This window comes from Blastomyces dermatitidis (genome assembly GCF_000003525.1).
Source record: "Blastomyces dermatitidis ER-3 genomic scaffold supercont1.4, whole genome shotgun sequence".
Taxonomy (NCBI): Eukaryota; Fungi; Ascomycota; class Eurotiomycetes; order Onygenales; family Ajellomycetaceae; genus Blastomyces; species Blastomyces dermatitidis.
Genome location: NW_025544777.1, coordinates 994,476 through 1,006,970, shown reverse-complemented (window position 1 = coordinate 1,006,970; position 12,495 = coordinate 994,476). Strand labels below are relative to the sequence as shown.

The 12,495-nt window shown below is 38.3% G+C and overlaps 1 protein-coding gene across 1 annotated transcript; it reads right to left on the bottom strand.

Annotated features, from left to right (window-relative positions):
• Window positions 1-8,176: 8,176 nt before the first annotated feature.
• Window positions 8,177-11,952, bottom strand: BDCG_03965 (hsp88-like protein). The gene is made up of 5 exons (XM_045419633.1): window positions 11,615-11,952; window positions 11,264-11,295; window positions 9,679-11,113; window positions 9,191-9,508; window positions 8,177-9,064 (listed from the first exon to the last, which is right to left on the bottom strand). Exons 1-5 carry the CDS (start codon window positions 11,687-11,689, stop codon window positions 8,774-8,776), a joined length of 2,151 nt encoding a protein of 716 aa, XP_045275888.1. The 5' UTR covers window positions 11,690-11,952; the 3' UTR covers window positions 8,177-8,773.
• Window positions 11,953-12,495: the final 543 nt, after the last annotated feature.

The window sequence follows — 12,495 nt, the reverse complement described above, 5'->3', positions numbered from 1 at the left end:
AGTCTTCAGCAAAGTTTTTCAGAGTTTATATTGAGAGATCAGGCTCATGCTTAGCAAACTCTTTATCTGCTGATTCACTGTGAAAAACCCTCCACCTACTTGATAATTAGTTATGATACAGCAGTTATTTTCTCACATTAACACTCACAATATCCAGTTCTCAACCACTCTGGCATACTTGTCATCAGTAGCAGGTGTCTTCTTTCTGTGACATATCATGTTTTCACTACTTTCCTTCTCTTTCTGATAAGCAATGGTAAAACCACAACTGTCAGCAAGTTGTTGACATTTCTTAACATGTTTCAAAAAGAGTTCTTCGACGGAAACACGAGGCATCTTTGGTCACGTGATTCAGAAAGTTGACACTACTATCACTTATTGTTGGGGGTCCCGCGGTTGGTCGGCCCTTCTACCAGCAGTGCGCTGGTGGTGATCGAGCTCTTTTGCCCCAGTAGCCTACAGGTTATGAGACTGTTAAGCGTGAGCCCCGCTGTGGTCAACATGCATGGGTTTGATCCCAGAATGGACTTAAAAATTCCTAACAAATATCCTGGACATTTTAACAGTGCCAAGAGACATCCCAGGAGTGTGCCCTAGAAGTCCTGTGAGCCCTAGGACTGACTGAGTCCATTATTAGAGGAGCCATTGTGGGGAGGCCACTGAAGGGAGCCACTGAGGGGAAGTACTGTACTCTGTGGTAGCTGGTCCGAGGGGGGGTGTTGAGGGTCCCGCGGTTGGTCGGCCCTTCTACCAGCAGGCGCTGGTGGTGATTGAGCTCTTTTGCCCCAGTAGCCTACACTTATCTCAGCGGGCTCAGACCTCTGGCTCGGTTTGAACGGGTTGCAGCATTATTATTAACTAATCCGGCATGACACTAACCTACTTTTGATACAAGTCATGTCAGGTCACGTGATCTGGCTTACTAATCCTTCCACCATATAACTTTCCACAAGCTAGCAACCTTTCAATCACACAAGCTTTACACCTTCCACAGGTTATGAGACCTGTTTTGCACAAAATCACTGTCAATTCGGGATTCCTTGTTAATATAATCATTATTTGAACTACTGCTTCATTTGATATGCTCATCAGAAGTTAAAATCATCTTATTCTATCAGTATTGATGTATTTGAGATCTTGATAATCAATAATACTACTACTCACTTAAAAAAGAGACTTGCAGAAAACATATCACATTTGCAAAAAAAAAGTAAGAAAAGAGAATGATATTGACAAGGATTCAATAAATGAATATCAAGATAATGAATTTAATACAATCTCACTTATATACACATTCATAATCTCATGTTCTTTTCACTGAATCAGTTGCAGTTGATAATGATGATGATTCTTCATATTCATACTCTGTCAGTGAACATTCTTCTGAAGTCTTTGAAAGCTTCATTAATGAAACACTCTCTCAATTCAAAGCTGATTTAAATACAGCTTCTGACACGGTCAGGCCGGCTCTCTGATCTACTCAACAGCTTGATAAAGCTGGTTCTCTTGATAAGAATAATGAACATTCAGATGTTTACTGTTTAAATAAGGCAATATCAAATCAATAGATGAAGTATCTCAAGATAATACTTGAGATGAACAAGAGAAAGCAAAGAGTTCTAGAACTCAAACTACAACTGAAAAAACTCTGTTAACAGAGATTCTCATTCTCTACAGATTGATCACAGAATGTCAACAATTATTCTGTCATTATATTAACAGTCTGTACAGTCACATGAAATTCTAATCTCAGTGAAAGATTGAAATTCAATCTTTATAAATCAGATAGCTGTGTTGACAAGGCAATCTCTCAATTTAAGAAAGATATCAAGAATACTGTGAGATTAAACAGTTTAACTGATACATTCAATTACATCACATGAAGTATCTTCATGAAATTGAAACTGATTGATGCACAGTGCTGATATATAATAGAGAAACAACAGATTCAGAACTCTCTACAAAGAGATGACAAATGAGTATCATTCTGAGATGTCAGAAATCAGTGACTCTACACATTTATCTTGAACTTCTTGAATGCAGGTGTCAGACCATGTTTCTTCAAGTATAATGAAAATTGAATCACTTATACTCTATGAAATGTGATTAAATAGAAATACTCTGTTCTCAAAACACAGTTATATTATAAGACAGTTCTGAAATTCATATCTCTTGATAATACACAGATCATCAATCTACACACATTCTTTAATAAGTTTCAGTCTGTCATTATAAAATTGAAGATGTTGAATACTTCTCTCTCAGATGCATAAATATTTGATATCTTCTACTCAGTTCTACTCAACAATTGAAGAAATTACATTCAGAAGAAGATAGAGAAGATACAGAATTCTAAATTCACAGCTGTGATATTGAATGTTGATTTTCTCATGAAGGAAATCCGTTCACAGCTTGATTCTTCAAAAGATAAAAAGAATCTGCAGAATATAGATTCTGCAGTTAACACAGCTATGACAGCTACAACAGTTACAACAACTATCAATTTAAACAACAATACATTGAATTCGGCCTGTGAAGACTGTACTGAATGTGATTGTAATAGTACTTAAGAGAGCTTCTGAAATCATCAGAGATCAGAAAACTCATCTACCTGTTCTGAATGTAAGAGATCTCACTTTGACATCTGTTAATTAATCAATTCAGACAGTGCTTCAGATAATTGAAGAATAAACAATACTGCAAGAATAAAGAAATTCAAGGAAAATAAGAAAAAGAACAATAGTGAGAGTAGAACTCAACTATTTATTACAGATGAATCAGACATCTATCAGATGACAAATCTCACAGAGATTATCAATGTGTCAGTCTGTTTCATGAAACCTCATAAGAATTCTCTCACTATATGAGATAGTGACGTCAGATGCCACATAGCAAGTGATAGATCACAATTTTCAGAACTTATAGCAATCAATGATTCAACAGTTCAAGTGACTAATAAGATCATTATAAAGATTCAGAGTGTCAGCACTGCATTCATTTCAGTGAGTGAAAGATTGATAGAATTCAATTATGTATACTACATGTTAGAGCTATCTGCAAATCTGATCTCTGCTGAACTTATGAAACATCAGAGCTATATTTATTATAATCTGTAAATTGATGCTGAGAACTACTTTGAGTTTCTGTTATCTATTAACAGTGATATCTTCTATATCAATCTGTTTTATAATAATATTTACATTCTATTCAACAGCTCACTGACATTTCATGAGATAATGAACAACTCAATGTATAAAGCAGTGATATATGTAACTGTTCTGAAATCAAAGACAATCTCAACAGATTACAATCTGAATACTGAGTCTTTGAGATCTTTCAGCTGTGAGAAGATTGAACAGTTAATCAACTCTAAGAATTCAGATACTGATTTCTTTATTATCTTATCTTTATCTCAATTATCTGCAGTCCTTCTGAAACAGCTTCTGATAGATGAGTGGCATCATCAACTTGATCATATCAGTGAAAATAGTATATTAAAAATGATCAGAGACTCATAATTTGATATTGTTATTATCAGTCTGAAGAAATTATCATTCTGTGCTATATATATTAAGTCTAAACAGAAACATGCTTTCTACAAGAATTCCACACCACATCATATCACCTGCAAGGCCTTGAAGATTTGAGTGAATATATTCAGTGATGATGAGACTCTTGAAACTGAGAATGATATATCATCTTACACTGGTAAGAAGCTTGCAATGATGATAACAGATAATGCTATCTGTATGAGATGAATATTTCTATTGAAACACAAGAATGAGACATTGAGATATCTACAGATCTTCAATCAATTCATCAAGAATCTGCTGAGATGTGGCATTGCAATCATTCACTCAGATTGTGAAGAATTGAATTCAAATGCAGTCACAGTATACATACTCAGTGAAGATATAAAATGAGAGCTGACTCTCTCTTATACTTCACAGCAAGATAAAGTATCTGAATAATTGATCAGTTTGATCATTGAGAAGTTCTGATTACTATTAATAGACTCTTCAGCTCTGAAAAAGATGTGAAGTGAGACAGTTATTACAGTCACAGAGCTGCTTAATCTTATGTCAATCTCAACAATATTGTATGAGAGCTCTGAAAATACAAAGTCAATTACACTGTATAAGACCTGGCTTGAAGCTCTATCTTCTGCACACAGTATTCACTGATGGGGTTGCAAAGCATTCTTGAAGATAGTCTTCAAACTCATCAATAAGATGGCTTTCTGTTTCAAAGAGTTGATTTTTATGAGTTATGATGATTTTATTAATTATAGATTGATGAACCTCTTCAACAGGCATTTATACATATCAAAAGACATCATCTTTCAGAAGAACCTTTATCTTGTCAATTCATCAATATTAATAATACACAACTCAAAGATTCTACTCAATACAGCTTATAAAGCAGCTGTGATGATTTCTTCAGTGATATCAGATCTACTCACTACAGTCTGTCAAGAGACTACAGTAATTTCTGATCTATTCATTGATGAGAAAATCCGATCTGAGTGTTCATTATTTCTCATATTCACTAATAATTGATGGATTGACTATGATATCTCCGCGAGAATACCTACTTTTTTAGTGCAGAATACACTGAACTTCTCAGAACTTACAGTTGAATCAGATGATTCTTTAACATCTATAAAAGATATCACTACAGTGAGAGAAGCTTCAGTGAGAGACAGTCTTGAAAACCTACTCATCAATCTCAAGATCACTGCACTTTCAATTCTGAAAAATCTCACATGTGTCAAAGCTTTCATGAAATGAAAGTATTATTATAAGGCCTGTGTTAAAGAGATCAACTGTTTGAAACAGATAGAAGTCTGATAACTGATTGAGAGAACATCACAAATGAGTGTTCTTCACAGTCAATGAGTATTTGATAAAAAGTTCAATAATATGAGTGATGTTATTCACTATAAGACCTGCTGAGTTATCTGTGAAAATCTTCAACAGAAGAGAGTCAATTACTCAAGAATCTTTGTATCTGTCATCTCTGCATTCATCTCATAAGCTCTCATAGCAATCTCAGTATCTCAGGAATGATATGTTCTGCAGATTGATATAATAACTGTATTTTTAAATGCTCAACTGCCTGCTGATGAACAGATATATATGAATTAATTCACAGAATTCTGCGAAGACTGTGATGATCTTGTGTGTGAGTTGATGCAGAGACTCTACAGTCTTAAGCAGGTAGCACTCTTATGATATGAGAAGCTGCAAAAGATGCTATTATACTCAGACTTTCATATCAGTTTCTATGATGCTGAACTATTTATTCACAATGAAAGACAGGTCTATATAATCATCTATATGAATGATGTCTGTCTCTACAGTCTGAAAATAAATTGAAGATCTGAACTGAGCCAAAGCTAAAATCACTGCTAATTATGAGATCAAGGATGTAGAGAATTTCAACTGCTATCTAGAAATGAAGATTAATAGAGATTCAACTTCATTGATATTATTTCAACTTCTCTTTATAAGAAATCTTCTTGAGAAGTTCTCAATGAATGACTGTCATTCTACATTCACTTCTATGAAGAAGAACATCAATTTCATGAATGATAATGAGAAACTGATTGTATATACAGCAGAATTTACTCTACAGTTCTATCAATTCAGTATTGAATCTCTGCAATATCTGGCATTTAATACACATTCTGATATGAGCTTCAGTGCAGAATTTCTTGAACAATTCAGCTCTCAGTCTATATCAAAGAACTGAGCTGTATACAAGTGTATACTTCAATATCTACAGAGTTCAATCAATGAGAGTATAATCTATCACAGAGATGCTGAAATTGAACCTGTAGCATACACAGATACTGATTGAGCTGATAGAAATTCAGAATCCTGTTCAATCACCAGTTATATTATCTACATAACAGGTAGTTCTGTTGCATGACAGAGCTGCTGATAAACAGAGGTCTTCAAGTTATTAACAGAGACTGAATATATTGCATTCTCTGAGACTGTATATAAGCTTGTCTGTCTCTGAGAGCTTCTAGAAGATGCTGAATTCATCTCATTCTGTCTCAACAATCTGAATGCTGATGATTATCTCATTTCCACTACAGTTAATAGTCTAACTTATACAATTCATGCTGATAATAAGTCTGTCATAGAGCTATTCTCTTTCAAAGCAATTTCATATCACTTGAAGTATATAGAGGTCTGTTTTCACATTCTTCAGAATCTTGTCTGTAAAAATGAGATATTTATCTGATATGTTTCATCTGCTGAGAACACAGTGAATAAGCTTAGTAAACCACTTGAAATGTTGAAATATACATGTTGAAAAGAGAATATAAAGAAGATAGAGAAATAGAGAGATAAAAATGATGTATATCATAACTGGTTTTTCATTACTACACATTTTCCAGTCATTTTTTGTACCTGTACTTGATTTGAAGGTGAATTTTGTATATAGCATCGTGTATAGTTACTCTGATGAGTGAGAATGTCAGGTCACATGATCTGGCTTACTAATTCTTTCATTATATAACTTTTCACAAGCTAGCAATCTTTCAATCACACAAGCTTTACATCTTTCACAAGTCATGTACTCAGAGCAATTCTTATCAGAGAGTCTGAGAAGAAATGATTTCATCTTCAATGAAGATTTCTGAGATTTACAAGAATTTTTCAGATTCTTCAACTTTGACTTTCTATTATTATATATTTATATATCTTTGAGATTTAAAAATCACCTTAGCTTATAGCTAAAGAGAAGAAGAATAGAAATATTTCTTTAATATTTTAAAAAAATCTATATTTAAGATAGATATATACTCTTGAAAATAATCATATTTTTTGATCTCAGAATTTCTAAGAGCTTTTTTTTGTATGAGAAATTAGATCAAAATTTCTGTATTTAAAAACACACTAGTCAACTTTGAGATGATACTTCTATTTTAAGAACTTGAGATATGAATATAAAAATCAGATATATCATGAGAACATTGTTATTCTAAGATTTCAAGATAATACAGAAATAATGAATCTATGAAGTTGAGTTGAAATTCTCTTTCATACTCAGAGTACTGAGTAAATTCTTTCTATGTTGCTAACTTTGTAAGATATCATCACTCACATGACCTGATTTTACTATTTGGGTTAGCTTATTGCTTATTTGAGGTTAGCTCATGACATAATCATCAATCCAGTGTTAAAACAGCAATGAATATCTGGAGAAGCGTCTGAGCTTGCTGAGTTAAACTATCACAACATTTCTGCTGAAACAATCAACAAGAATAGAATCAACATGGCTCCTTTCTGACATTTATTACTTGTTGGCTCTCTAGTAGCATGGCTTTTATTATTAACGCCCTGCACACCTGCTCCTCACCCTGCACACCCCCTACTCACCGGTTCCTCACCCATAAAGCAGCGGGCTTCAGGGCCAAGTATGAATATTGGCCGCGCAGATCTAAGTGGCTTATTTAAGTAGCTGAGCGGACGGGAAGCCCTGCTTTCCACTCCCTATGGTCGTATGTGGTAGACACTGAAGTTTGGGGATTTTATATTCTGTGAGAATTGTTTTTTTTTTAAGTTTAATTCATTAGGTGTAGTTAGGGCCTGTTCAGTGCGTCCGTACTTTTTGAACGCAATAGTGGATCTCATTAAAAATAGTGTATTTATCAATTATTTAGTAGCAAGCCGGCGTTGCGCCATCTTGATGATCTTTGCTGACAATATTCTTCTGTAGAATGGAGAAAGAAGGAGCTTACAAAATGTGTTCTTTTTGAATGGAGTCCAGAGTCCATTCAAAAAGAACACATTTTTGTAAGCTTCTTTCTAACTAATATTAGTTAACTGTCTTCACTATGAATGCTATTCTACACTATATTATCTCTAAAAGTGCTATTCTACACCATCACACGCTGTTGAAGTTAAATATAGCTTATTCATAAGATCTTGACAAAAGATGCAAGTACAGCCACTCAATCCACCAAACACCTGGCCTTTTTCATCTGTACTTTGTAAAAAGCAGCTATACTATTAGTACAGACACTCTGCCCACTGAACAGTCATGATATTGGGGCTGTACTTTTTAAAAAAAGTGGAGATCCGTACAAAAAGAACGAGTACACACGGACGCACCGAACAGGCCCTTTAATGGCTCCTTAGCAATTTTTGAAAATGCCTGGATATTCATTTTGATAAACGATAAATCGCGAGCTAGGAAAAGTAACTACACAAGGCGAGAGATGAATCAAATCTATAGTTACTGTCGGTGTGTTGTTTGTATCTTGGATGAGTGGCATGTTGACCCTTGCTAAAAACCACAACATTGAACCTTTGCTTCTAGCGCTATACCATGCTATGGAGAATGTCTTTACATAAGATGTATGTAGGAGATCAAAGGGCAAAATGAGATGAATTCTTTTTGTCTTTCATGTAGAAAACCTGAGCAAGGAGAAAACCAAGCATCATCGTCATCATTATCCACATTTCATCGTTCTCCCGCTTTTTTTTTTCTTTCCAACATCACTCACTCCTCTGTTTAATACTTATAGACAAGTAAGAATGAACAAAAAAAAAAAAGAAAAGAAAAGAAAAGAAAAGAAAAGAAAAAAAGAAAAGAGAGAAGAAAAGGAAAGAGAGAAGAAAATAGGTTTTCACATTATTTATTCTAAATAAAGAAGAGGGGGCAAAACGAAAAAAGAAGAACCAGCGCATACAACACAAACATGAGAGACGACAAGCTTCACAAGAAAACATATGAAAATCATAAAAAAGACCTAAGAAGTCTCCTCGACTTCCGGCATAGGCTCATCGCCAGCTTTCTCCTCACTAGACGGAGAATCCGCATCCTTCATCTCCGTATCAGATGCCCCATTCTTCTTGGTGGCCGCCTCCTCCGCGCGCTTCTTCGCAGCCGCCTCCTCCTGCGCCTTCAGGACGGCCATGCGCTCAGCTTCTATTTTATCTGCGTAGCGCTGGATGATGGGGCCGGCGATAAAGCGAATATCGTCCATTTTAGCGATGTAGACGGCCTTGGTGGTGTCTTCGCCGTCCTCGTAGAGCCAGTCCTGTCAGGAAAGTTTGTGCGTTAGTAGGGGATTCCCGGTTAGAGTTTATGTATGGATTGGGACAAAGATAGTATGTTTTTAGGGGGGGAGGGGGAGGGGGAGGGGGGCCGATTTAAAGAAACATACCTCTGTCTCATCAAGCTTCGCCTTCAGCTTCGCCTTCTCATCCTCATTGGCAAATTCAGAGTAGACAGTCTCGATCTTATCCCGCAGCTCATAGATATGCGACTCAAGCTCATTCTTCTTGTCCTCGGTATCGGCAACAAGCTTGTCTTCCATGAACATGGCATTCTCCTTTTCGCCTAGGAGCTGCCTAGTGGCCGCGTCGAGACCCGCAGTACCGGACGCGACGGGCAGGTCACCCTTCCGCACCTGCTTCTTGACCTTGCGCATCTTCGGTTTGGCCTCCCCGGCCTCCCCGTTGGGCGCATCCGTATCCATGGCCTGTTTCCAGAGTTTTCTCATGTTAGAAAACACGTTCTTCTTTCCGTCGGTTGATGAGTTTTGTCCATGCCTTTTCGTTAAAAAAACAAACATCTCGACAAAGGATAACTTATTTTTTAGGGAAAGGGGGGGAGGGGGCAGGGGGGAAGGAAAATGTTTTCAAGACTTACTTCGCCTTCTTTCTCTGGAATGGGTTCTTCAACTTCCACATCTTCCACGTAATATCCAGATTCAATGTTGAGGATACCGTGCAGGTTGAGTCTAGCCCTCAATTTGCAGGTAGCAAAATCACCATCGGGACCTGGTGTCACGCCCTTGATGGAGAAACGGCCAATCCATGGGTTGGCCTTGCCAGGCAGGCCTTCAGGCTTAGCATATCGAGCCTCAATATCAAACGGTTGCTTGCGATAGAAAGTGAGAATCTTGGTCGATGGCATCACGTTGCCCTTGTTGAATACGGTCAAGGAGGTGGCCTCGTCGGGGATTTCAGGGGCGGGCTCCCAAGTGAACTCGATGGGGTAGTTTACGATGTCGTGGACGGCGAAGTCGCGGACGCGGAATACTGGAGAGAGAATGGCACAACTGAATGCACAACCGCGGGCGACGGCTTCATCCTGGTTGAGCGTGAAGGAGAGAGGTTTGCCGAAGAAATTGCTGATCTTCTCCTTGATGATGGGCACACGCGTGCAGCCGCCTACCATCTCGATGGTGTCGATATCTTCTGGTTTCAGCTTCGCCTCGGCAAGGGCCTGCTCTAGGGGTACGGTTACACGGTCCAAAAGGGGCTCGATCATCGCTTCTAGTTCTTCGCGCTTGACGAAGCTGCGGACATCGACATCGTCCATCACAGACTCAACACTCAAGGGCGCAGCAGCATTGGCTGACAGGATCTTCTTTAGTTTCTCTGCAGCCGCCAGAATCCGGGTCCACGCTTTCGGGTTAGTGGTGATATCAATCTTGAACTTCTCTTTAAATTCCTTGGCGAAATGGTCAACCAGGGCTTTATCGAAGTTGCGGCCTCCGAAATGGCGGTCATATGTGGTGGCCTTGACGTTCAGTTCTCCCTTGCGGAACTCGACGACAGAGCAGGTGTAGTCGCTATGTCCAATATCAACAAAGACAACCCGTCTGGGTTTCTCCTCCGCGGTTGGCAGGTCTAATTTCGTGATACCCCAACCCAGGGCAATGGCAGTGGAGTCATTTATGAGGCGAAGGCATGTCAAGCCGGCAATTTCACTAGCATCGAGCAGGGCCCGGCGCTGGGCATCAGTGAACCAGGGAGGCACGCTGAGCACAACATCTGCGACGGGGAGCTTGAGTTCGGCGGTGGCGGTGGTTTTAATTTTGGTCAGGAACATAGCCACCAGCTGGGTAGCAGTGAACTGTTCCTTCTTGCCCAGGTACGACACCTCAGCACCAGCCTCGCCATTGATATCGACCAGGGTGGCAGTATTGTAGTCTTGCTCGATCTGGACATCGGGATCCTTGAAAGAACGACCGGCGAGACGCCTCAGGCTGCCGACGGTGTTTTTGAGATTAGAGATCTCCTGCGTCTTGGCGGTCTCACCGATGTATCTGCTCTTGGGGCCGAATCCAACTAGGGATCTGTAGAGATGAAGATAGCTTGTTAGCGCATATCCTTCCTCGTTTATATGTAGATGCGTGCGTTGGAGGGTCAGGATATATATGTAAATATATACGATATCCCACGTCAGGAATTTGAGGGTTGGCGGGGGTTTTCGATGTGGAACTTACGGTGTAGACCGATTGGAGACTTCATTCGTGATCTAATTATCCATTCCTCAAACGAGGACACTTCGTCAGTGAGAGATGAACCCAAAGTAGAGTGTATAAAAAATATAAACGATCGGAGCAATAAAAAAAAAAAAAAAAAAAAAAAAAAGAAACAGAAACATCATATCATCACATCACATCACCACATCTCCTCAACGAAAGACAACAAGACACCAAAGAGCTCAAATAAAAACAAAAAGCATGAGATAAGAAGGGTGAGAAAGTGAATATCAAAAAGATATTAAAATAAAAAAAGTAAAAAAAATAAAAAAAAGACAACATAGAGCAAAGAAGGAAAAAGTGTATACGCACAATATCAATACCCTTATTCCTAGCAACGCCAACCTTCGTCGACTGCGAACCGAAATCTATGCCAACAACGCTCATGGTGACGATATGCTGCTCACTTTTATTTTGTTAAAACAAGGGAAAAGCACAAAGAAATCTTTCTCTAAAAAAGTAAATAGAAAAAAACAAGAAGGTGGAAGAATTCGTGACGGCGGCGGGGAGACAGGGATTGGGGAAAAAAAAGAAAGAAAAAAAGAAAAAAGAAAGGAAAAAGAAAGGAAAAAGAAAAAAAAATTCGAAAATTTCGTTCGTTCTCGATTCCCAAAGCCTGGCTTTCCCGGCGTTTATGTGGCGTGGTTGGTATAGGAGTGAGTGAGTAGAGGTTAAGATAGACCAGGCAAGGTCTTGATTGATGTAATATTTTATCTTTTTGTCCCGTTCTACGTTTATGTTCCGGGGGGAGCGAGAGACGGACGGCGGTGGGTGGTGGTGGGGGGCGGATAACAATGAAGCTTTGGGTTGGGGAAAAAAAAAAAAAGGAGGGGCGAGTTTTCTTGTTGTCCTTTTTTTTTGAATTTTTGATCTTTTTTTGGCTTTGTACTTTAGCGCCAGGGAGATGTTCAGGTGGGATTTTGGCAGGCTTTTTTATTTTAAATTTTTTTGGAAATAAATTATGGAGCGCTCCCAGTTTCGTTGGGTGCGGAAACAAATGGAATATTCGGGCAGCGTCTTGGTTATTCGTTGGCTGTTAGCTTGTATTGAGGAGCGGTGGGAATGGACTGTACGTACCGTACCTCTTCTTTGCAAGTGTATCTAGGTAGTTGATTGAATAATGGATGGATTGATTGATTGATTGATTGATTGATTGATTGATTGATTGTAAATGCTATGGGTTGTTGTTGACT